The sequence below is a fragment of the Protobothrops mucrosquamatus genome, unplaced genomic scaffold (genome assembly GCF_001527695.2).
Source record: "Protobothrops mucrosquamatus isolate PMUCROS unplaced genomic scaffold, P.Mucros_1.0 scaffold2083, whole genome shotgun sequence".
Lineage (NCBI taxonomy): Eukaryota > Metazoa > Chordata > Lepidosauria > Squamata > Viperidae > Protobothrops > Protobothrops mucrosquamatus.
The window spans coordinates 29,251-56,767 of record NW_015388186.1 but is presented as its reverse complement, the minus strand read 5'-3'; the positions used below and the strand labels follow the sequence as shown (position 1 = coordinate 56,767).

The 27,517-nt window shown below is 37.0% G+C and overlaps 1 protein-coding gene across 1 annotated transcript in view; it reads left to right on the top strand.

Moving 5' to 3' along the window:
- The window catches only part of LOC107294758 (sodium channel protein type 2 subunit alpha), a gene marked incomplete at its 3' end in the record, with an annotated part of 55,514 nt that overhangs the window by 9,160 nt on the left and 18,837 nt on the right, over positions 1-27,517 (top strand). Inside the window, 12 exon segments of the mRNA XM_029285691.1 lie at positions 2-177; positions 1,123-1,395; positions 4,742-4,805; positions 5,524-5,665; positions 8,574-8,780; positions 10,344-10,637; positions 11,572-11,916; positions 14,271-14,403; positions 16,102-16,340; positions 17,665-17,838; positions 18,271-18,627; positions 19,540-20,016. Coding sequence (XP_029141524.1) covers positions 2-177; positions 1,123-1,395; positions 4,742-4,805; positions 5,524-5,665; positions 8,574-8,780; positions 10,344-10,637; positions 11,572-11,916; positions 14,271-14,403; positions 16,102-16,340; positions 17,665-17,838; positions 18,271-18,627; positions 19,540-20,016 — 2,881 coding nt within the window.

The following is a 27,517-nucleotide window of genomic DNA, read 5'->3' as shown; positions in this document are numbered from 1 at the left end:
GCTTGACGAAGTGCCAGGCCCCTGGTATTTCCAGCTGTTTTTTGTGTGCTGTCATTGTGTTTGTGTGTGAACTCCCCTATTACAGATATGTGACAGAATTTGTGGACCTGGGCAATGTCTCAGCGTTGAGAACATTCAGAGTTCTCCGGGCATTGAAAACAATATCAGTCATTCCAGGTGAGAGCTAGGTTAAACCCAGAGGCTGACTTTTTAGAACTCCATGGAAGATGAAATCATCTTTTTAAGCATAAGCCATGTTGCTCACTGCGCAGTAGAAGCAAAAATAAAAAGCAAGAATCAAAAACATTACTTTCAGTCTAATGTGATTCTTTGCTTTTTAAATATTACATCTTAAATTTTATTTCCAGTCCAGCCTTTGTGTTTAACACATTCTTGCATGAGACATCTGCAGTAAGTGGCTATACAATTTGCATCTTATGACATCAAGCTTTCCACTTTTAAATTAAAGGCCAACATAGTGAGGCTTTCATATTGATGCAAATTTTATCATTTTTTGCAGGCACTTCAGATAAACTTGCAATCTGTTGTTTATATGCTGTTTAAAAAATATAGTGTGTTAAATATGCAGAACATGAAATATAGCATGGGCCATGCATGGGGATTTCCTAGAAGTTGTCGGTCTTCTCCAAACCATCACCTGTTCTATACCATAAGATTTAATCCAGTATCATTAAAATAGCTTATATCATATACACTTATTAATAAACATAAACTGAGGCACATTGTTGAATACATTACAAAGTGGTCTCACAATAAAGGTTTGGGCAAGAAACACAGCAAGTGAAAATAATGTGCTTTTCCATAAAGATATAGCATGGATAGCAAAATCGTATGTTTTGCTTAGGCCAAGTGTTTCTCTGATTACATACAATGTATATTTATCTATAAATATAAATCTATTTTATTTGTATATTAAATTTGAGATTAGCGTATACTTAACAGCTACTCATTCATGTTCATAGGCAATCAGGCTTTTCATGAAACTCACAAAGACAATTCATTTCATTGCCATACCGCATGAAAAAGTACTTGAATCAACACATTCTTATGAAGTCTTGAACACTATATAAAAAATGCTTCTTTCTTTTTCTTGGCTTGCAGGCCTGAAGACAATTGTAGGGGCCCTCATTCAGTCTGTGAAGAAGCTCTCAGATGTCATGATCTTGACTGTGTTTTGTCTGAGTGTATTTGCACTAATAGGGCTCCAACTTTTCATGGGGAACCTGAGGCACAAATGCCTGATTTGGCCACCGGACAATTCTACTTTCGAAATAAACGTCACATCCTACTTCAATAGCACAATGGGAGAAAATGGTACCTTTGTAAATACGACAGTGACCACTTTTAACTGGGAAGATTATGTCAGTGATGACAGTAAGAACTGATTATTTATTTTATCTATTTATCAAATGTATTGGCCGCCCATCTTACCATAGAGTAACTCTGGGCAGCTTACAGTTACATCTTAGTTAAAACATAAAATGTTAAAATCAAACCTTAAAACTTATATTCTTTATGTTTTAACCTTTCCTCCAATGGTTTTCCTTAGCAGATATAGTGCATTCCAAGCAAATGATGTAGTTGGTTTGCTACTTCATTCTGTTTCCAAGCCAAGGAATATTGGTTTTGCTCTTTTCTACTACAGGTAGTCCTTGACCTATGTCCACAATTGAGACCAAAATTTCTGTTTTAAGTGAGACATTTGCTAAATGAATTTTGTCCCATTTTATGACCTTTCTTGCCACGCTTGTTAAGTGAATCACTGTAATTGTTAAGGTAGTAACATGGTTGTTAAGTGAATCTGGCTTCTCCATTGATTTTGCTTGTCAGAAGGTTGCAAAAGCTGATCACATGATCCTGGAACACTGCAATCATCATAAATATGAGTCAGTTGCCAAACGTCTGAATGTTGATCACATGACCATGGGAATGCCGCAATGGTCATACATGTGAAAACGGTCATAAATCACTTTTTCGGTGCCGTTGTCACTTTGAATGGTCACTAAGTGAACTGTTGTAAGTTGAGGACTACCTGTAATGATACAAACATTAAGGAAATATGTTAAATTGTGGTTTAAATTGTGACAAATAGCATTTTGTACCATCTTATATTGTGGATGACTTTTTAAAAAGAAAAAAAATAGTGACATATTCCAGAGAGACTGCCATATCAGTCTAGTAGAACACAAGCCAAAAAAAAAAGTGATTAGGGAGCCTTTAAAAGGCCTTTTCCTTTTTGCTGAATTGAAATACTATTCAGCCATTCTTCAGTCAGCAAAAAGTGATGCCAGCATGATATTCCTGCCACCATGGCTATTGTGCTTCCGTTGCTTCTGCTCCCAGTCACTTGGATCTTCCTCCCAAAATGGGAAGAAAGTCTGTGGATCAGAAAACCACTGTCTCCAAGGGGGGAAAAATCCCTAAATGCTAGAAAAGTTCTAGACCAGGGGTCTGCAACCTTGACAACTTTAAGACTTAATAATAATAATAATGATAAAGTTGGAAGGGACCTTGGAGGTCATCTAGTCCAACCCCCTGCTCAGGCAGGAAACCCTATACCATTTCGGACAGTAATACCCCAATCAAGAAATTGCCAAAGAAGCCAACAGTAAACAGCCCAACCAAACAACCTCTAAGATCACTCCCACCAACACTGACAGGGGCAAGAAACTAGAATATAAACTGACAGTAAACCCCACTGCTCACTAGTGTTGATATTACCTAGTCTGAGTAATAAAAATCTGCACAAAAACCACCAAGCTCAGAGAGTACCAAGGACCTCTAATTTTAACCCTACTTATAAATATTCTTTATTAGTACTAAAAGGGTCAGGAAGGAGAAACACCTCATGTGTCCCATTCAGTCCCATTCAGTGATTTCTCAGGGACTGGAAGAGAGAACCAGCTGAGTCATGGAATCTCCTTCCCAGTATGAGTCTCACATAAAAAGCTATATATCTTGTATGAACAGGTATTGTACTACAGCGGTCAACCTTTTAGACTCAACAGACAGGTGGCAGCAAGGACGGGTTCGCATGCGCAACATGAGCAAATGAAACTTTACACATTAAGCCACCACCTGTTGTACTGAGTTTAACCTATTTGCAACCCTGTATTCAAATACATTTGAAACATTTTTATCAACAAATGAAACGTTACATTTGGCCAAGACTGATTTAGAAAAACCTTCAAGGAAAAATGGTAATAAAACCATCTGACCTACTATGGATGAACTGTTGACTGATGTGGTCAGCAGGATCTGTGGCATTTGATTCTCTTTGGAACCAAACGCCCACAAGTGCTCCTTCGTTGCTGGATTGGGGCCAGGGCTTGCGCTCTCTGGCTGCCCAACAGAAGCACGCCCCCTCGGAGAAACGCGAGGAGGCATGCAACTCTGGGAGCTGAAGTCCACAAGTCTTAAAGTTGTCAAGGTTGCAGACCCCTGTTCTAGACACTCTGCCATCCAGCCAACTGCCAGCCAAAAGAGGAATGGCTGGGGAGGCCTATGTGGAGATTAGAGATTGGAGGAGGGGAACCTTCAGTGAGCCATTTGAAAGTCACCAGCCTCCCTTTAGGACCCAGAAGGTTTTCCCCTGCAAATGAGGGCTTGTTCCATTTTTCCAATGATGAAAACAAATTTGATCTGGCTTTAGCTGGCTTCTGTGACAGTCTGGCACTGAACTGGAGGCTTGCTTTCTCCTCAGCCAATAATGAGTAAGCCACTTTGATACGAGGATGAGGAGGGCATGTGGAAGAGACCACTACCAGTCTGCTCATTTCCCTGAAAAGTAATGGTGGCAAAGACTAATAGTTTCTGTACACTTTAAGGCTATCCTTAGATGATGTCAGAATACAGGAAAACATTTATACAACTAAAGATGATATATTGCAAGTACTCCTCGGCAATGACTTGAAGGCAACTTCATACACAAGGGGAAAAAAGTTGTTGGGGAAATTTTTTTGCCATGATTGGGTGCAGTTGAAAAACATCTCAAGATTTACAGATTTGTTCTGACATGTAGATGGACCACAAGTCCAGCAGATGCAAAAAATCCAAAGAGCTCCAGTGTGACCTTTTTAGACATTGCTGGCAGTTGTAGCATCTACCGCATTAGTGGGAGAGCAATGTCCCCCCGAGTGCTACATTGAACAAACAGATCAGACTTTGTACAAAAAAATTAATGGAGACAGGTTTGGCAACAAGACTCAAAACAAGGAGAAAGTAATATCAGAGCATTTTAAACTCCCAGAATACTGATTACAGATCTCAAGGTTGCTATTTTGGAGCAAAGAAAGGATCTCAACATCATAGAATGAGAGACTGCTGAATTCCTTTATGTCAGGTTGTTTCACAAAGTCTTTACAAACAAATGAGTGTTTAACACATTACAGTTCCTAACTATAATCTGTTTCACGTACAATCTGCATCTGTATAACCACGCTTTTCCTCTCCCTTGCTGCATGCTTATTCCAATCTTACATCCGTTTAATCATCCTAAGCAACTTATGTAGCTCAGAAAAACTTTTAATAAAATGTGTTAGTTTGAAACAGTCCTGCCAGACTCTAATTTTTTAACTACCATAGACTTACACAGTATTCCTCCTATAACACTGTTGTAATATATTGGTTAGTCTTTAGGGTTCCACAAGTCTATTTAGCTTATTTGTGCTAACAGTAACTTTTAGTGTAACTAAATGTACCCAATTCTCTTTCCAAATAGGTCACTTTTACTTCTTGGAAGGACAAAATGATGCTTTGTTGTGTGGCAACGGTTCAGATGCAGGGTAAGAGGATAATCTATTTTATATATACATTATTTATATAATAAATTACTTATTTGGAAATTGCTGCTGAAGGGATGGTTAAGGGCAAACAATTTAGCTTTTTTAAAAACTATCTGAAGTGTTTCAAATTTGATAATACGGGGGTGGGGCAGAAATTTGCTGCTTAAATATTTGCAGCTAAATTTAAGCTGTAAATATTGGAGATGGAAGGAGGTATGAACATTTCTCCACTTCTCTTTATCAGCCTAACTTTATTTATTTATCTTGAACCCTTGGAAACATTTCTAAACTCAAAATAAACCTCTTTCTTTGTTTCTAGCCGTGAACTGTTATTTAAAGAGATACTGATCTGGTAGGACTGCATTTTATGAGACTGCCTTAAGGATTTAGCTTAGCCAATCTATAATTTTCCCTAGTTAATATTGAAAAAGATCAGCCTTTCTCAATTTGATGCCCTCCAATGTTTTGCATTTTAACTGGTTTAACTGGTTTAATTCTTCATCCCACATTGCCAAATTAAAATTGATGGAGGGCATCAAATTGTGGTCAGTCTTTGTGTGTAATTGGTATTCTTGGATGATTTCATATTACATTTACAATTGAGTATAACTTTCATTCTATTGAAAATTGACAGGCTGCTTGCTCAAGCCTCAATCTGTAGTAAAGCATACATTGATTAGGATAATCTTTAAAAATGGCAATTTTTTCCTTTTTCTAGTCAATGTCCAGAAGGATATATGTGTGTAAAAGCGGGTAGAAACCCCAACTATGGCTATACAAGTTTTGATTCCTTCAGCTGGGCCTTCTTGTCACTCTTTCGGCTGATGACTCAGGACTACTGGGAAAATCTTTACCAACTGGTGAGGGTCTTTGTAAGCAGGAAGTACCAGTAGTAGCACCGAGGCTGACTGTGTAAAGCAGCATTTTAATATAAGCACCTGAATGAATTGAAAACAAAAGTTCACAACTGCTATGTCATGATGAACTGCTTCTGAAGCATAACAGTTGTATACTCAAATGCTCAAATAAAAAACTTCAAAGTCTACTTATTTCATTGAGAGTTAAGTGTATATAACAAGGTCTTGATTTTCATCACATGAGGGCCACTCTAGGCTTTACTTGACATACTGAGGCCTGTGTTCCAAAATAGGTGGGACTTCAAATTGGTGATCATTTTGAGAGAGAGGTTGCAGAGTATGGGAGACAAATAGGGGTCTGCAATCTTGAGGCATTTTTTTCCCTATTGACCTCCAAATTCTCCACAATGTAAATGAGTACCCAATACTTGTCCCTACCCTCTGTGAGTAACTTGCTGGCCTGAAAAGGAATAGTGATAGGCTACATGCAGCCAGCGCTTTTTGCATCACTGGAATCCAACTTTGGTAATCATTTTGGCATGAACATTGGAGCCCTTGGGCAACAGAGAATCATTCCAACTTCCAGTGTTGGAGCATTCACCACTTCTGGAGGCAGGTTGTTCCACTGGTTAATTGTTCTAACTGTCAGGAAATTTCACCTAGAACTAAGGAGAAATTTCCTGACAGTTAGAACAATTAACCAGTGGAACAACCTGCCTCCAGAAGCGGTGAATGCTCCAACACTGGAAGTTTTTAAGAAGAGACTGGACAGCCATTTGTCCGAAATGGTATAGGGTTTCCTGCCTGAGCAGGGGGTTGGACTAGATGACCTCCAAGGTCCCTTCCAACTTTATTATTATTATTATTATTTTCTAAAAAGAATATATGGAACTGTATTAGACTGCCTCATGTTATTAATCCCCATAGCCATAAAGTTTGCTGAGATAGGAATTCTCTTACCAGGAGATACCAAGGAAATGAAGCCACAATGTCATGGACCCAAAACATGTGCTGCAATCCCTTCCCTGATACCAGCAGCTATTACTGGTTTGTGGGAACCTTCCCTATAGTCCTGTAGATTACGGATAAAACACCCAGGCACAGTATTTTGCATATGCTCAATGGATCATGTTATAATGCATTGTTATAATTACTGTTGATTTTTTTTTTCACCCAAAGACAAATATTATTTTCAGGGTCAGCAACTTGAAAACTTCAAATGTTCTCATAAGCTCTAATAGCTCTCATAATTCCTATAGCCCTTATAAGAGCAAATTAACTTGACTATCTGCAGGGCACCATTTCATCTATTCCTACATTGGACCCTATAAAGAATTCATTTCACAAATCAGATAAAACTGAAAGGGTAAGATAGTATTCTCTGCCCAGTTAAACATCCTCCAGATCAGCGGTTCTCAACCTATGGGTCGCGACCCCATTTAGGGTCGATCGACCATTTCACGGGGGTCGCCAAGCAAGGCTGTCCGCCATTTTTTTCCCCTTTTCCGGCGGGTGCCTTACCTCCCTTGGGCTGGGCCAGCTGGTGGTCGGCCTGCTCCGTCTCTGCCGCTTGCCAGCTACGTCTCTGCCGGTGCAGGGGGCGGAACCACACATGCGCGGCGCTCCCAGGCAGGGAAAGTCCTTGACTTACGACCGGTTGGGTAGTCCTCGACTTACGACCAGTTTAGTCCTCGACTTACGACCGGTTTAGTCCTCGACTTACGACCGGTTGGGGGTCGCGGCATTAAAAAGGTTGAGAACCACTGCTCCAGATGAACTGGATTTCAACCTCCATAATTTTCATAATCTTCATCTTAGGGATAGCTTTTCGAAAGGAAATGGGAAGAAAAGTGAGTAAGAGAAAGTGAAATAGAGAACATTGACCAGCATCCCACTGCTCTCTACAAAACAAAGTTTTGCTGGTAGTGTATTGCCTATGCTCCAACTCACCGTACTGCTCAATGTAGTCATTAAAATTTGCCAAATGGGTACATTAGAAGCAACGATAATATTGCACAAGTACAGAAATAACAGATGGGCTATATTTATGCAACATCCTTGGCAGGATCAAATAGCAAATGCATTTGCTTGAGTAACCTGCTAAGTTTGGTTAGTGTTAATCTTCATTAACTATTGTGGCTTAGCATTTTGGTTATAAGGGTAAGCATGCTATCCTTAATACACCCTTCCTAATTTGGTCCCTAGCCAGTGATTTTTGATGTTATCTTCAAATACAGCTGAGTGAAGCAAAGATTGGTAATCTATACTTCTATTCCAGATATTACTGAACTTCATTTTTTTATTGTTTCCATCATTGGTCATCCTGGCTACTGATGGTAAAAGAGTTGCAATTGAGCAATGCCTGTAGGACCATACATTCTTCCCTGCTGTCTTATTGTGCATGTTGACAGAATTGGAAAAGTCTCAGGTGGAATGTCCCAGTTATCCTTAATCTCTTCTTTATGTTTAAGATAGGGGAAGTACCTCAGTCTCAGTGATGAAGGGAGGTGAGTTCCATCTGTATTAGTTCAGTAGCCCACATGTGTCTTGTCTATGATAATTACAGCAGTTGTAGGTTTATTTGTAGATTAACATGTAATCTTGTACATAAACTCACACATGTACCTAATACAGTCAGACCATCTCACCTAATAAGATTATGAACAGCATTTGTCTTATGTTCATTCCCTAGACCAGGGGTAGGCAACCTTGGCTCTTTTATGACTTGTGGACTTCAACTCCCAGAATTCCTGAGCCAGCATGGCTGGCCCAGGAATTCTGGGAGTTGAAGGCCACGAGTCATTAAAAGAGCCAAGGTTGGCTATCCCTGCCCTAGACTATAAGATAAAAGGAGGCTAATATATTTTGGGGGACTGTTTTAAAATTATTTATTCTTTATTTTCTTTTATAGACTCTACGTGCTGCTGGCAAAACATATATGATCTTTTTTGTCCTGGTGATTTTCTTGGGTTCTTTCTACCTGATCAACTTGATCCTGGCTGTTGTTGCCATGGCCTATGAAGAGCAGAATCAAGCCACCATGGAAGAAGCTGAGCAGAAAGAGGCAGAGTTCCAGCAGATGCTGGAACAGCTGAAAAAACAGCAAGAAGAGGCTCAGGTTACTTAATGAGTGGAACACAACTTTTATGTTTTGTCCTATAATTACAAAAGATAACATATAAAGTCATGGTTTACTATATCAAATTTTGTGGCTTCCAGCTGGTTGACTCCAGGGTCATGGGTGACTAAAACATTTCAAGATGGCAACATCTACTGGCCATGTGTATACATATATTCAAACATATGTACCGATGGCCATTGGAGTAGGAAGAAAATTACCACATGTATTCCCTCAATATTGAACCATTTGAGGACAGGAAACTAAAACTTGATACATTAAACCTCCAATAGATTTAATGTACCTATAAAAACTAAATCTCTTTGTCCTCAAAAATTGTTCTCCCAAAAAAGAAAAAAAAAGGAAGCATTGGACCCCAAATATCACTGCTGCCTACTCCTTTTGTCACTATGCCACGGTTCAATCCATTTTTAAAAAGAAAGGCACTCCTATCTTGAGGCAAAATTTCAACTAACAGTGCTAAATGAAGCTCTCTTTTTCCTACAGTTTCAGAATGAATTAAAATCCCTCCATCAGAAATAAAATATAATTAAGGTATTTAGATATTAAATATATCTTCTACACACCATTAAAAAAACCTTATAAGATTTTTGTTTCATTTTGACCTGTCTATTAAAAAAGAATCAGTGAGTCCCATCTGCTAAAGAGAAGTGGACAAAGTACTTTCCTTTTGATGCTACCTAATGAAAGAGGCAAGGGGATTTCAGTCTTCCTCCCCCCCCCCCCCAGTATTCCCCTCTGCCCTCTTTTGGCTGAAATGTCTGGTTTTGATAAGGCTGCTCTGACCCACCAATAAAAGAAAAATGTCCTGTCTGTGAGTTATTTTTTTTAAATTGAGGATAGCATATTAGTGGGCCAAGAAGGGTAACAATAAACCAAAAAAATTAATAGTCATATCCAGAGTAATAACCACATCCTATCCCTCTCCCCATCCTCTGCCTCTTTAGCCAGTCTTAAAACCATGTTTAATTTTAACATACTTAATGAAATTTGGCTACAACTAGGGAGGAAGCTGGAGTACACAGAAATCTTGGGGGGAGGGGAATTGCATGCAGCCCCTCAGCCAGAAGTTATTCACCCATGCTTTTTATTGACCTGTTTGCCCAGGAAGGCTGTATTTTTAGGGATTCCCCAGTTCCTTAACCCTTTTTGTTCCTTGGTCTTTGTGCCCAGTACTGTACTTCTCACTATAGCAAAGACTGTAAACTGAACAACTACCTCTCTTCTTACACACTTGAGAGGTGGTGGATGAAAGCAAAGACTGGCATTTCAAGATTGCTGTAAAGGCGTTCTAAATTGTAGATCTACGGGGGTGCAGAGCAGTGCCCTTGTTGGAAAAAGATTGAACCTGACATACTGAGATAAATTGAGTGAGATCAAGTATGCTTCATATTCATTTAAACATGCCATGTTATTTGGTAAGTTCCTATTTCCTTGAAATGTAGGCTTACTATAATGAGCCTCAAACTCCTCTGTTTTATAAAACAAACCCTCTGAATTAATATATTGGTATGATGTATCTTAAATGTCCTTAACTTTCAGGCAGCAGCTTTAGCCGCGGCGGCGGGTGAATCGAGAGAATTTAGTGAAGTTGGTGGTGTGGGTGGATTCTCAGAAAGTTCTTCAGCAACATCAAAACTGAGTTCCAAAAGTGCCAAGGAGAGGAAGAACAGGCGGAAGAAGAGAAAACAGAGAGAACAGTCTGAAGGAGATGAGAAAGATGAGGATGAATTCCACAAATCAGAATCAGAGGACAGCATTCGCAGAAAAGGCTTTCGATTCTCTATTGAAGGGAACAGATTAACCTATGAAAAAAGGTTTTCTTCCCCACACCAGGTATGGAGAATATACGTGGGCAAAGTAGATCCTGAAGCACATTTCACTGCTGTAGGACTTTATGGATGACTTTATGGGTTACGCCTCAATAAAATCCTGGGTTTCTCGTTTCCCTTTTTCTTCTCATGTGTCTTCTTAGTTGGTTACATCTTGGTATGTAATTGTGCAGACTTAGAATTCATTTCTGTGTTCTATATCAATTTCTGTGCAAGCCTCAAGGAAAAACTTACTGAGTAAATTGTAAAGCAATTCTTCAGAGTACACCTTAAATGAGAAGAATATGCCTCAATCTCCTGGCACTTTTTGCTTCTGTCTCTTCTTCTGATATGGGCCTAGTCCACTCATATATGGAGGCTGCCATTCTTGTTCGTATTCCTCTATCCTTATTTCTTGCTTGCTTAGAAGAAGAGTATAATAGCGAGGCAGCAGCTGCAAAGAGAAGGAACAGTGAATGCTAAGAGAGCTCCAGAAATGGCCAGTGGCTTCTTAAAAGGTGTGGGGGGGGGGGGACTTGTCTGGCCCCACAGAATACCAACCTTTCGTTTGCACCATAAAGCAAATGCCAAGATGATGCAAGCAGAGATGAGTCGGGATTTTACCAATTTATTTTTCACATTTCTAAACCACCCAACTCCCTCCAAGAGGGACCCTTTAATTTATGATTCATTCTATATAGAATGTAAAACCAAGAGAAATGGTGGCACTAATTTAGAAATTAGTGCCACCACTATTATTACTTAATAAATATTTAACATTTTTAAAAAAAAAAATAATGGAGGTTGTTCCTGTGCTCTTGAGAGACCCCCAAATATCTGTATTCATTCATTCATTTCCTTGTATTATCATGACTGCACAATAGTTAAGAAGGATCTTTAATTTTCCCATCGCCTTTCAACCTGTTTATGGATGTTTCTGATCTTGCATTCCCTTACAGTCTTTGCTGAGCATCCGCGGATCGCTGTTTTCCCCCAGGCGCAGCAGCAAAACGAGTCTCTTCAGCTTCAGAGGCCGAGCAAAGGATCTTGGATCGGAGAATGACTTTGCTGACGACGAGCACAGCACTTTTGAAGACAACGAGAGTAGGAGAGATTCCCTCTTTGTTCCTCACCGGCATTGTGAGCGTCGCAACAGTAACATCAGTCAGGCCAGCCGATCCTCCAGGGTGATGCCCATCCTTCCAGCAAATGGGAAGATGCACAGCACTGTGGACTGCAATGGGGTGGTTTCCTTAGTTGGCGGGCCTCCTCTTATGTCACCCACTGGGCAGCTTCTTCCTGAGGTAATAAGAGACCAGAAGCGCAACTATTATTGGCTCAAGGACTGTACCAAACTTTGCCTAGCATGTGAAGAAAGTTGGGGGCCCAGTTTTGACAGGGAGATGCTTTCAGGAATTTTAAGGGCTGGAACGGGTGCTTTATACACCCGCAATGCTTAAGGCATTCATTTGGTCTGTTAAATTCCCCCAAACCCCCAAAACAAACAAAAAAAGAGGTCAGAAATCCCCAAAGGGTTGGTGGTAGCTTTCTGCAATGGACAAAACAGCATTGATTTGAAACTTCAATTCAGATCCGCAAGCACTTTGGCATCGGAGCAGGTTAAACTAGAAATTCTCTTGGCTACTATATTAGCTTGTAAATTAAAATAAAACTTTAAAAAAGCACCTCAAAGTAGGCTTTCAGAAGAATGCAGGAGAGCATATCCTGTTAAGGTAAAGTTCAGAGCTTTCCTATAATAAGGAATCTTGCATAAGAAAAAATCTTGATCATAGGGTGACCTAAAGGGAATTTCCTTTCAGTGTTTTGAAAAGAGTCATATCGTCCCAGGTTATTCCAGCTGCGTGCTGCTGGTTCTGTCAACATTGGGTGGTTATAGATTTTCTGCTTCTGCCAGTGAGGTTTTGTGTGGCCATACGTCTACTGTCCTTATTATTTTGGGAAAAAGGAATACTGTTTGCCTATTTCGTTCCACTTTGTCTTTCATTCTAGGTGCTGCCATCTCTAAGGACAGGACTTAACTTGTCGATACTGTCATTTTCTTGCAGCCCTAGTTGACCTCGTGGTTGTTATCAATCTTTGCTTCCAACTTCACCCCATACTCAGGATTTAATGCTCTTTTAGAAGAGTGCTAGATTCACATTCAGAAATAGCCTAACCGACAAAACCAAGCCCAGAGTAGCTGCAAACTATTAGGCAATTTGGTTGGTGGCTCAGTGTCCTGCTTAATCCTGCCCTACCTCACTTTAGGGAGAATGACTGCTGATAGCTTCCCTATTGGAAAGCAGTGTTTGTTAGGATGGGAAATGAAGCTAGGGAAGTTGACCAATTGCTTTCTTAAATCTACCTTTCATCAAAACAGTAAGAGCAACATTTATCACCAGCCGTATTATTTTGGCAAAATAGAGCTCGACAAAGGAGACAGCGAATTTTATTCAGGCATACTTTTCAGGCAACTCAGAGGCTGCTGGTTAGTTCCTTAATGTGGCCATCTGACTGTGCATATGGACTGAGGAGATTGAAAAAAATGTAGTATATATAAAGGAATTTTGTTTTGTAGTGTTCCTGTTTGATTTTTCAATGGTAGTAAGGACAACTTGGAACACTGTGTTAACATGAACAGTGTTTCAGCAGTTTGTCATGTAACTAAATCAAAGAAACATTAACATTAAAGGACAAAGGAGAACTAGGACTCTCTTGAAGTGAGATTAAGACATTCAATAATTCTCCCTAAAGGATACCAGTCAGTAGCCATCTTTCTTTTTAATCCAGAAGAACAATACTGTTGACGATGACGGATTGCCCTGATGGGAATGTTCTCATAAAAAAAATGTTCCCTAAGACAGAAAATTAGGTTGACAATATTTAACTCAAGGGCAGTGTCAGAGCAATGCTTCTTCTTCATATAATATCATTCCAACTGCTTCTGATTTAAAAAAAAAATGAAAATCCAGGCTGCACAAATTCAAATGGCCACTAAATGGCAGCAAAAACACAGAAAAGGAACTCTTTGCTGCCAAGTCCTGATTGTGCAGATTTATACAAAGTAGATCTAGTAGCTTTAGTCATTAGTGACAGTTGCTAGAAGGAATAATGATGCTGACCAATGAGCTTCATTCATACCAGATTTTTGTTTCTCTGTTCTTAAAAAGCCCCTCCTCATTTTCATACTATACAAATAGGACAGAGAAATGAAAAGGGGGTAATTATAAGGCTAGTCCACAATAAATCTGAGCGTTATAAATTGAAGCTGATGTAACTTTTTATTTGTATGCAAATATAATTAACTAAACCCTTAAAGTCCTTAGATAAATCCTTAAGGCATCTTTAAATGGATTGCTTCCTTAATTAGGACTATTTGAGATGCAGAAATCCAGATGACAGATGGCTACAGAGAGTTAATATTTTCTGTAACTACTCCTGGGGAAACTGTTGCAAACAAGCACTGAGCCAAGATGCACTAAGCTTGATAACAGAAATGATTGTTCAAGCCAAATTATCCCTCTGACTTACTTTTTATATGCAGAAGATATATCAAAGAACTGAATATTGCTATCTTTAGTACTCTGTTCATGCATAGTCTGTTTTTACAAGTCAAAAATAACCATATTCTTCCAATTGATAAATCCAATATTTTCAGGGCACCACTACAGAAACAGAACTAAGAAAAAGGCGCTCCAGTTCCTACCACATGTCAATGGATTTTCTCTCTGATCCTACTGCAAGGCAAAGAGCAATGAGTATAGCTAGCATACTTACCAACACAATGGAAGGTAAGCATCCCATCTAAACAAGGCTTCTAAAATTCAGAGGGCAAAAGCTGAATTTCCATTTCAAAAATAAACATCTTCATATTCATTAATTTAAAATGTATTAATTGACTGTTGGTGGCTATTGATTTGTGTTTTCCCAATATAAACTTTTTTCCTTATTACCAGTACTATTAAAACCTAAAAAAAATATATAGTAAAGAGACCAGATTTGTTGTTCTAGGAGAGAATTCTTAATGTTCTAATCTTCGCTCCAATCAAATGGAGCGAACAGTGCTTCTTTTTTCAGTTTCCTCTGTTTCGTCTGATTTTCATGGTGCAATAATTTCTTCAGCGAAAACAGGGTTCTAATTAGATCTTGCCTGCTCCAGACTTTCATCATTTTCAAATGCAAACGTAACAACAAAGCATGGTTAGCATGAATATGATTTGCAAAGCAAATATTTCTGTAAATTGGTACAGATCCAGGCATAACACCAACCATGGGTTGGCTGTGTGGTGTGTCAGATCAGAGTGTAGCCCTATTTCCTTAACGCCAATTGAAACTCTTAACTACAATAGATCTTTTGACAGAGAGGATGTGTCTTGTCTTAACAAAGATGCATGCAATTTACTTTAATAAGGGGGCTCTTATTGCCTCATCACTTCAGTGTAATCTTTTACCTCTTCCTCCGCTTTGCCTCATCCTACACTTGCAAAAACTAGAAGAGGGGGTCAGTATAGTTAGTACAGGTATACAGAAACTTCTCTGATACTTCCATGCACAGAATCTTCTTTCATGTTCTGAAAGTGCCAGAGAAGATTGCAGAAGTCCTGGAGGATGCTGTATAAAAATCACAAAGAAGAGCAACAAAGATGATTAGGGGACTGGAGGCTAAAACATGTGAGGAACGGTTGCTGGAATTGGGTATGTCTAGTTTAATGAAAAGAAGGATGAGGGGGGACATGATAGCAGTGTTCCAATATCTCAGGGGCTGCCATAAAGGAGAGGGAGTCAAGCTATTCTCCAAAGCACCTGAAGGCAGGACGAGAAGCAACGAATGGAAACTGATCAAGGAGAGAAGCAACTTAGAACTAAGGAGAAACTTCCTGACAGTGAGAACAATTAACCAGTGGAACAACCTGCCTCCAGAAGCTGTGGATGCTCCAACACTGGACGTTTTTAAGAAGAGACTGGACAGCCATTTGTCTGAAATAGTGTAGGGTTCCTGCCTGAGCAGGGGGTTGGACTAGATGACCTCCAAGGTCCCTTCCAACTTTATTATTATTATTATTACTTTGTAGAAGTAATACAACCATTTTGCTGCACTGATAAAAATCATGTGGAGCTATGTCATGCAGCAACTTTCGATGGATTCTCTTCTCAGAACTTTGTCAAAATAGGGCATCTCTACGGAGACTTGCCCAGCCCCAAATTATAGTCAAGCAAATCATTGCTATGTGGCTACCAGAGAGGAAGACAGAGGAAGATCCCTTGTCCCCACTACACAGAAAAGAAAAATACTGCTAATATGCCTCTTCTTCCCATTCATGTTTAGTAAAGAATAGTTGTTTACATTTTTCTGGCCATTTGTAAAAAATAAGATGAGGGAAGTTATTCTTAGGATCCCTGTCATGCTGTTTTCTTTAACGTATGTGTTGAAATGGATAAATTGGGTAGCTTTTTGAGCTTTCCCTATGCTTTCTTTTCACTCTTTCTAGAACTTGAGGAATCCAGGCAGAAGTGCCCTCCCTGCTGGTACAAATTTGCTAACATGTGCTTAATCTGGGATTGCTGGACTCCTTGGCTGAAAATAAAGCATATTGTTAATTTGATTGTGATGGATCCATTTGTTGACCTTGCTATTACCATCTGCATTGTTTTAAATACTTTGTTTATGGCAATGGAACACTACCCAATGACCCAACAGTTTAATAATGTACTATCCGTTGGAAACTTGGTAAGTCTTCTGCATAAGAGAGCAATATTTCTTGGACAGATTGCTGAAATTTTTTTGGACTCTCTACTTAGATCAAGTTTAAGCCATTCTTCTTTAGGTCTCATTCAAATCAATGTGCCATGATATAATGCTAGTAATATTTTGAATTCTAAATATGAAGCTGAAGTGCAGGCAGGACATGATATCTGCTGCTTACAAAATCTGGCAGTTTCTAGACGGGATTGGTATCAAATGCTTTCTTCACTGCAGCTGCAGGGGAGTCAGGAGGACAAATGATGAAAGGAAAACTGCAGAATAAGAGGAACCAGATCCAGTGAATACTTAGCTGCCCATGAGAAATCCTACATTGAGGCAAAATGCTGAAAGGAACCCTATTAATGAATCAACATGGTGTTTTTTTTAATTGCAAACCACACAGACAGACAGACAGACATTGTTTTTCTATTCCCAGTTTTACAGTTGGTAAAATTTAAAGGAAGTGAACTCATAATTTGATTTTAACTCTTTTACTACTGAATACCTTGTGGTGACTTGGATATGTAAAACTGTATTTTCTTTAAAAATATAAATGCTCCCAATCACCTCTTCAGAAGGAGCTTGATTGTAAAGACCTTGCTTTGCATGCTTATATTCAATCCAAGGAATCACCCGTTAAAAAAAAAGTAGTGAGTAATTCTAGAGACGCAAAACCATATAAAATAGACAAGAAATGGACATACTTTATGATTGGGATCTTTGGCGGGGGGGGGGGGGAGGGACAGAGATCAGTATCTAGAAGTTCCAGCAAAGAATTCAGAAGCAAAATAATGGCATGGACAGATAGTTAAAAGAATGAAGTACATAATAAATCTGAGTACTTTATATATATTCAGTCCGAGAATTTGTGATGAATATCAGAACTAAGTTCAAAAGTTCTCTTTGCACAAATATTTGTTCCCAATTTTTTTCTACTTTTCAATAGACCTTTCTAATAATTGCTATTGCTAGTGGTGGGAAAGTCAATCAGAAATGTAAGCTAATTTAGTATAGATGCCCAGAGATTTACCTGTAGATCCTGATCTGTCTTCTACTAGATAAAGAATACTGGGGGGAAAAACTTGCGGGATAGCTTCCTTATGAATGGGGAGTGTGTGAGATTGAATCTTATGCCTAGTGGTAAGGACATATAAAAATAATGATACACGTTTCCATTTCTCAAAATATCAAACTTTTGAATCGGAGGTATTTTTTTAAAGTTTGCCTTTATCTTTCTCAACAACATTTTTATGAATAGACTGGTCACTGTTATTTAGGACTGATGACAAATGATATTTTTTGTATGTAGGTGTTTACTGGCATCTTCACAGCAGAAATGTTTCTCAAAATAGTTGCCATGGATCCTTATTATTATTTCCAAGAAGGCTGGAATATTTTTGATGGCATCATAGTCAGCCTGAGTTTGATGGAGTTGGGTCTTGCAAATGTGGAAGGATTATCAGTTCTAAGATCCTTCAGATTGGTAAATATCTACAGGAGGTTTCAAGAAACATTTTGATCATATTATCTATTCAGAGTAATCAAATTGTGAATATACATATTGCATTCTGATCCCTGAATGTTATTCAAAAATAAAATAAATCAGCAGTTAATTGCATGAAGAATATAACAGTAGGTTTGATCAATATTTTCTTAGGAATTAAATTCATCAAGACCAATAAGATCTTTTCCAAAATAGGTTTGTATGCATCTTGAGTCTCAAACACAATTACTTAAGCCACCAATATATATTGACTTTACATACTCAGGAGAACCTTCACATGGATTTCTAAATCCAGTGTCAAGAGCAGAATTTCTGCACAAAATAACTCTTTTTTTATTATGAATGAAAAGTAATTAAAATCAGAAATAATTAACACTGATACTGATGCCTGTGTGCTTTTATTTTTTTCAGCTTCGAGTTTTCAAACTGGCAAAATCTTGGCCAACATTAAACATGTTGATAAAGATTATTGGCAATTCAGTAGGTGCCTTGGGAAATTTGACTTTGGTTTTGGCTATTATTGTCTTCATTTTTGCCGTGGTTGGAATGCAGTTGTTTGGCAAGAACTACAAGGAGTGTGTCTGCAAGATTTCCAATGACTGTGAACTCCCACGCTGGCACATGAATGATTTTTTTCATTCTTTCTTGATTGTCTTTCGAGTTCTTTGTGGAGAATGGATAGAGACTATGTGGGATTGTATGGAGGTTGCTGGGCAGCCCCTGTGCCTTACTGTCTTCATGATGGTCATGGTGATTGGCAATTTAGTGGTATGTATCAAGCAAATGTCCACTTAAGGCAAGTAGTCCGTTGCAACTGGATTCTTTAAATATTGACATTGAACAATTGGCATAAATTTAAATTTTAAAGCAGTTTTGATATTTTTTTTTACTTTTCTGTTCTAGTCAGCAGGTCATGCAAATACAAAATATGTATTCCTGCCCACATTCAAAAAGTAGGGTGGGGTTTTTTAGCGTAAAAGAAAGATTTCCTGTCCAGTCATGTCCTACTTGAGGGCATGGTACCCATCTCCGTTTCTTGGCCAAGGGTGCCAGGATTGTCCAAAGACATTTTCCGTGGTCATGTGGCCAGCATGACTATATGCCAAAGGTGCAGAAACACTGTTACCTTCCCACCAAAGTGGTACCTATTAATCTACTTACCTTTGCATGCTTTCAAACTGCTAGGTGGGCAGAAGAGTATTTTTAAGGGTATTTCTATTATAATTGTCGTGGGCTTATTATCTCTTTTTAATAGGGAAACACAGGGACCTTGCTTTATATGAAGTCAGATCCAATTAACTCTATGATGTCTATGCTACAGGTGGAGAACATCTTTTTGGCTCCTGAAGGATATTAATATTAGATGAAAAATGCAAATCATGATTAGGAAAACTGAATTATTATGTTTAGTCAGTAACAGTGTTAGAGAATTTTAAACAGTCAAATTAATACATCTGCTAGAGAATATCACCTAACACAGAAGTGGGTTAATAAGAATGCTGATCTATTTCAGTGTGGGTTCCTTATGTTCAAAAAAGATACCAGATTAGGAAGCAGAACATAGGCATTAAAATAGTCTGATATAAGAGTAATCAAGAAGAAGCAACACTTACACCAAAATATTCAGACATTGTTGTTAATAGCATGATAAACTGAGTGACCCTGTTTTTCTTTTAATAGGTTTTGAATCTTTTTCTGGCCTTGCTCCTGAGCTCCTTCAGTTCAGACAATCTTGCTGCTACAGATGATGATAATGAAATGAACAACCTCCAGATTGCAGTGGCTAGGATTCAGAAAGGAATAGATTTTGTAAAAAGAAAAGCTCATGAATTTGTACAAAAGGCGTTCGTGAGAAAACAAAAGGCTTTGGATGAAATCAAGCCCCTTGAAGATCTAAACAATAAGAAAGACAGTTGCATTTCTAATCATGTGATAGTAGATATTGGCAAAGATTTTAACTATCTGAAAGATGGCAATGGGACCAGCGGCATAGGGAGCAGCGTGGAAAAATACATCATTGATGAAAGTGATTACATGTCATTCATAAATAACCCAAGTGTAACTGTGACAGTACCCATTGCTGTTGGAGAATCAGATTTTGAAAATTTAAATACAGAGGAATTCAGCAGTGAGTCAGATCTGGAAGAAAGCAAAGAGGTAAGTCATGTATAATATGCAACACATATATTGTGGTGGTCTTTTCAAAACAGGAGTTGCGCTTATTAAAAAGTTTAACTGACAGATCACTGTTTTCATATCTTTCAAATAAATATTTTAATATAGTTCACATTGAATGCCAACATATTATAACTGTACATTAAAATCACTCTAGATATAATTGCCTTTCTCTGAAGTTTAACGTTAAGGTCATTAATGTTTTTATTTTTCTAACTTATAAAAAAAACACAGGTTTGCAATTAAATGTTAGTTATTGATATCAGAATTTCTAGAAGATGCTCCATAGCTCTTTAGCTTATCTTATAGTTGTGTCCATTCAGAGGCCTTTGTAACTCAAGAGCCATGCTGTTCTTCGGCATTTAGAAATTGACTCAAATGGGATGGAAACTAACTTGCAGAATTAAATGTAAATCAATCATGTCTCAGTGTTAATTGTATACTTTCTAAATGACCTATTGATGACTTAGGTTTGATGAAAATTGCAGTATTCTGCACACACTCACACTAGCATTCACATAAAAAGTAGGTGCACTTATTTTACTTGGTTTGTTTTCTGTGTATTATTTTGTAAATCATTAGAGGTTGAAGGTTTTTTTTTCAATAAAGGATCAAAGCATTGCACAGTCTTAAATCCTGCCAAACCAGCTGTAAAGCCATTTTTCTTTTCCCAATTTTTCTTGCCATTGTGGTTTCAATTGCATTTACAGTATTAGTTTGAGGAGACATCTCAGTCTGCTTCATTAAAGCCAGGTTCAGAACCTGGTTAATATTAGAACTTGGTTATTTATGAAACATTTTTTTAAATTGTTTAAGTAACGGATAGAAATCTCTTTCATTCCAGAGCAGTAAGGGATGTAACCGAAATAAAATATTTCTTGGGCTAGGAAAAAAACTGAGCCATTTTGTACTCATAGAAGCCACTTATAATTTAATGATTGGTTTATAAAGGGCTAGATTAGCAACCCCAGTTTTTAGAAATACCAATGATATGGTATATAATTTGATAATTAATTAGCTATTTTATATAACTTGTAGTCTACCTTTCATTGCAAAGATTTTCCAGAGCAACTTGCAAAATCATGGAACATTGTAACTGAAATAAAATAAGATGGAAAAAATCAACAAAATAGTGGTTCAAACTGTTTTAGAAACTTTAGTAATTACAGATGAAAAGCTAAGTCCTTGAAGCCAAAAAGACTTATATTCCTTTCCTTTAATCTAGTATTATATTTCAGGCAATATAAAAATTGTGGTAATTTTTCTATCAAACAACTTCTAATATTTTCAACTTTTAATATTTTAGTTTGTAATCCAGAGAAATTTAAATTTCCAATCTGATGTATTTTCATGGAAGAGTTGAATAGTTGCTTAAATCTCTCTTTTAGATTTAAATTTTTATTTTTAGTCTTGATGTTTATATTTATTATACATTATACTTTTTTAACAACCGTACTTTTATACTTTTTCAATGACCATATCCAGTTTCCTTATGCTGGTCTATGACCATAATAAAGATTTGATCAGATTTGTTTTCATACATTTGTGCAATGAAAATTTTTAATTGATTCTAAACATGGCTTATTTGATTTAGTCAGGGCTTTTTATACATGGTTTATCAGAATCCATAAATATTTCAATAACTATATTACAATATTTAAAAAAACGATTACTATTTCTTAAGTTTGAACTTCTTGAGTTCTTTATCACCATCAGTCATCTTCCATTAATGTTCATTAACATATAGTTTATACGATATAATTGCATTCCTTTAAGATTTTGATGTTGTTTTAAGCTACTTTGGAAATAAATTGTTCATCATTTCGTAAATGCAATACTTCAAAGATTGAATTTTAATATTGCTAAATATTGAACATTTAAATACTGGACATCTGTTAGATAAACTTTTGAAATTGCTGCCATCTCCAGAGCTGAGAAAAAAGGCAATATTTATTTATTCATTTTTTCATCCATTCCAATACAGTAATTCTATACCACCCAACTACTCACAACTCAACATTCTTTTATATTGTGTCCCCAGCCTCTCTTTTCACTTAACTTTCTGGAACAGTTTTTTTTTCTTTGTACTTGGGAGGCTGAAAGAGATAGAGAAAGAAAGAAAATATTTATTCAGTTAATACTTTCATGAAAATTTGGAAAGTTTCCGTTCATCATTTTAATCCTCTCATCTTTTCTCACTATTTCCCCCATTATTTTTTTAAAGAGAACCTCTGTAAATGAGAAAATGAGAATAACTGCATTCTTTTCTAATTACTACCACTGGGCCTCTCCATCAGAGTCTCTCAAAAACAAAATCTAATGACATTAATGACCCATTCTTAATTGATTGTAAATCTCTCCTTGATTTCCAAAGGAGAGATTTAAGCTACAGTCCTCCTTTTTTTTGTGGGAATTCTGTATGTGAACAAGGAAACCTTGTGTGACTACCACTCAACTCACAATATTACTCCTCTTATTGAGATGTTGTAGAGTTTCATCAAAGATTGTGCTTCTTTTTACTCCTGACTGGCGTTGCACCCTGTGTGGTGACAGGCTTCTTATCAAAAGAAAAGCCTAGTGGGATCTTAATATCCTATAATATTAAGCACAATAGGACCTTTCATATTTCTCATCCACAGAAAATACAATGAGCCCTTAAGCTCATGCTTAAATTTTGCAGAGACATCAGTAAGAAAACCTGTAACTATCCCTTCATACATATAATAATTAGATTTTGTTCTGAAGCTTTTTTTTTTTATGCAAGTAAAGAAATGATCAAAATGGACTTTTCGGACTCATGCCTGACTCTTTGTGCTTCTGTAAGCTGTTCGTCTACGGCTAATTTGGGTAGCCCATGTTAATAATACAAATAATTGGAACTGCCTTGGCATGTAGCCCTGGCAATAAAATGTGTGGCTTGCTGTTAGAAAGCCCAGTTATGCAAAATTTCCATAATTAATTTGTCATTACATAAGTCAACCCGTGTCTTGATTTCTTGATCTTATTTTTTTTTAAAAAAAAAATATTGTTTATTTAAATGATTTATAAAGTCTCTTCCCCGCCCCCATCTCACAAGATAGGTTATCTTGGTGAAAAAGGAGAAAGTGAACTTCACTTGCATCAACTCCAGTGCACACATCTAAATCTGGATGCAGTCCAGATTTTGGCTGATATAAGATTGGTAGAAAACATTTGTTTATTGAGTTTGATTGTGAAACTCTAGGTCATGTTTTCTGTTGAATACAGTACTAAGAATAAGGCTAGATCTTTAAAGTATATATGAATATTCCTGCTTTGTGCATGACTTTCAAACAAATTGCAAGTCTTCAAGTAAACATTCCAATTCAACACGTCAATACTGTATAGTTTCTGTCTTAAAAATTCACTTCCATTTTGTCTCGCCTCATGATGAATTCTAAGAAGACTGAGCAGCACATGCTCCAGAGCCAATCTGACCATCCTTCATATAAAAACATGCAGTTATTTTCTTCTTTTATATATATTTTTAAGAAAAATAATCATATTGGTAAGTCAAAGCATACCTACTTATCCGGAGTTAAACGCCAAGATACTGTATGCAAATTTATTTCCTACCGTTCTTACTTCTCGCAGGATTAAAATCAAGCTGGATCATTCAAGAATGCAGCTCTGGTGCTTTTTTGTCAGACAGCAACGAACAGCACCAGTATTACACAGGTTACTTAAGCAAGTTCTACCTCTATACGATATTTTTTTTTAAATGGGTACTGACTGGCCTGCATGCTACTCTGCCTTCTCCTTTCCCCTTTCATTGCAGTATTATAGAAACTTCACCGCTACTCCCCTCTGAGTCATATGACTCACATCCCAGCATGGTCAGGCAGTACTTGCAACTGGAACATTTATAGGATTTCGGACTCTAATTCACTAAAATTCATAAAATTTTAGCAATGCCTACAAGCTGCATGTAATGTATTCAACTTTGAAAGCATCGGTTTAGCTTAATTCTGGACAGACTAAAGTATTCACTATTTAATCAAACTGGGGTGAACTTTATTCTACTTACAATTATACTTTGTTGGATTATCTTCATGCTTTTTGAGGGTGTTTTTTTTTTTAATGAGGATCATCATTTTAATAAATTTGAACGCACATATTACCAATTTGCGGAGATTCGATAACATGATTTATAAAAAACAGAAACCGCCTCACCAATGCTGAATTTTTTTTTCAATGAAAGTATGTTGACAAGGCGATAACACTGCCAACCAAGCCCACAATCATGACAGTTCCTTTCACTGACTTTGAAAGTGATAAAATGACAGTTTTGGGGGCCAGAGACATTTTAATTAACTGTAGCATAAATGATACTGTCTCATGATGGCCCTCATTAGGTCCCCTCTGGTTATTTTTTAAAGCTTTCAAGTTATTCGCAAATGTAAACATTAATCTTCTTGTTCACAAGAATGATTCTCTGGACATGAGCCCAAGACTCCCCATGTCCCCCATTTCACTTTCTTTTTCTGCACATAACTGAAAAAAGTTGCATTTAAGAAAATACAGTTTGGCCCTGAGACTTATATACCAATCCCAAAACTGTCAGTTCTAAACAAAATTAATGGGCTATTGTGAACACATTTAGAGAGATTCATTGAAAATCTGGTTCCTCATAGTCCATGTGAAGTAATGCACACTCTTCCAGAGACATTATCCTTAGTAATGGATGCAGTTTTCTTTCTCATGTGTGGAAATACAACAAGCATATACTGCAACTAAAAAGCATGTACAGATTTGCTTCTTTATGCTCAAAACTTTAAGAATTTGATATATTGGGTAAAATAATTTTTATTGTATTGAAAGAAAAATCTGCCGATAGCAGAGGTAATGAAATAATATCACTTCAAAGTTTATAATCACTATAATTGAAAAAGAAAAAAGTGGGCTATTACGTTATTTTATAAACAGAACCACTTTAAACCCATTGACTGTATTGCTTGTCCCTGTGTTGACAATTCATAATTCAAATGTTGACAAACATGATATACTGTATAAACCATCCATTGCTTCAAATCAAATGAAGATTTCTTCTTCCGTTGTGGTGTTATAATCATTAGCCACCCTTCATGCTGGGGAAAAAAAAAATCTCCATTAGTTTACGTAATATCTAGACAGCAAGAAAAACTAATCACTTAACATGGACAATCCTGCACAAATAGCTGGACATTGCCTTTATGTTTTGCCAACTTCCTAGTCTAGTCTGCGTGTTCCCAGAAGATTCCCATCTCAATTCCTATCCAGAGTTGATCCTGTTCAGATTTCTAAGTTGGCTAAGTGTTGCCACCAAGTTGGTTTAAGAAAGAATGATTTCCTGTAAGTTAAGATTCTTCTCCCCAGATATATGATAAACACCAATAATAAAACAGTTTCTACATGCTGCCTTCTAACTCCCATCATTCTGTTGTCATCCTCATTTAGTCTTTTCTCCCATTAATCCCTTTCTCTAATTTCTAATTTTAATTAAAGAATATAACATGAAGAATTCGTTTTAACATTTTGCTTAAAATCTTATTTTTTTAAAAAAAAATCTTTCAAAGTGATGAATATGAATACAAATATGGGAATCGTAGCAGTAGTTGATTTTTTTATATATATAAAAAGGGGTGCTTTCAGAATGCTTTAATTAGGCTGGTTCGCTGCTTTCTGAAACTAATTAGGCTGGTTCACTGCTTTCTAAAAGTATTCCCTGGCAGTCATGCTTAACTCCGATATTGCCTTCACTTTTCTAAACTGAAAAGCGGCTTCCTTTTGCAATGTCAGTTTGCTGAATGAATGAAAGCATGATAACAAATTTGATGTGTATATAAAAAAGAATATTTCCTAATTGTATCTGTGTATTTGTATCTTTTATTGGCATATGACAGACACATAATTCTGAAAACTAAAGCAACAGTAAAAATATATCAGAATGTACTCATTTAATCTATTAGCAGTGTATAATCTGATGCATATATTATGCAGAGAGAAAGGATATGTTAATATTTATATAGCCTCTGAACTTCAATAACATTTTTAATGTGGCCTATTTTCTACAGTAAATTGTTTGGGTAAGATGCCAGTCATGGCATGTTTCATAAAGGATGAAGTTGACACTCTATTTTAACAATTATTTTAAAATTAGAGGGTGGAGAGGACAGCCTTTCGAATTTTAACAATGCAATCCTATGTTTTTATTCTTAATGAAGTCTCAACCAAACTGAAATATGTTTAATGAAGCTGAATTTATTTCATCTTGGCATTTTGGGGTCTTCGTGTAAATGAGAGTGTTCCTCACAAAAGAAAAATAATTAGTATACTTTTTTAGTGTATGCTTAACATCTAAGTGCAATACAAGATTTATTTTTCTCCCATCATTTCTGTCAGATAGGTTGGGCTGAGAGAGAGCGTGAGTTTCCACGAGAAAGGACTAGAATTTGAGTCTCCTCATTCATAGTCCAACACCTGAATCACCACATAGTCTTTGACTGAAACCTAAATATAATCTTAAATTATTTACATCATATATTCTTTTTGCAATTCTAACTATTGGGGGTAATTAAATTTGCTGATGAACGTGGATAGTGGAATAGGCAGTCTTAGCAGTGGAGAGCAGAGGGAATGGTCTTGAGGGACAGGAAGAAGAACTACTATTAAAACAGCTGTCACCTTAAAAAGAACTATGGCAGGAATGTAATCTGATTAAATGTCTCATATGAGACATTCCCTAGTTTTCATGAAAATAAGGAAGAGGGGGGAGCACATTCAGATTGTCAAGATTCTGTTACAATAGTGTTACAATAAAAGTAGTCCTACAATTCTACATAACATTGGATTCCTAGTTTAACCTTAACGGGTGACATCAACAATTTCAATCTTGTCTGGACTTCACAATTTGTCTTTTAGAAGTTTCTGTTGTTATAGATTAAACTGCCAGGTCACACGAATATGCTCAATAGGCTTTGATAGCTTTGTGTAAGGTGCCATATCAGCCTAATATATGATGAAAATGGGCAAGTGTGAATCTACAATAGTATTGGGTAATTGGACCATTGAGAGACAGGGTGCAATTACATAATGTGTGGCATTTGCATGAATAGCACACATGTCACTCTGATGTTGATGACTTGGTATCATAGTTTTCTAGAGTCACTGTTGGACAAACCATTATTAGGTAGTGTCAAGTTGGATCTTTACTAAATGGAAATGGAAGAAATTACCTTCAGTGGAAATAGGAAAACTGCAGGAAGAGAGCCTATGTATGAAGCAGATTACTTAATATAGTATTTTCCCAACAAAATAAATAGAAACTGGACATATGATAAGAGCAAGTGGAGGCTACTAGGAACAGAATGAAAATGATTGTTTCTTTGTTTTGTTTTTAACACTTTTTTCCAGTTACTTCAAGATGGGTGGCATATAAATTAAATAAATAAACAAACAAGCTCAAGGCAGCTTATGCTGGGATCTC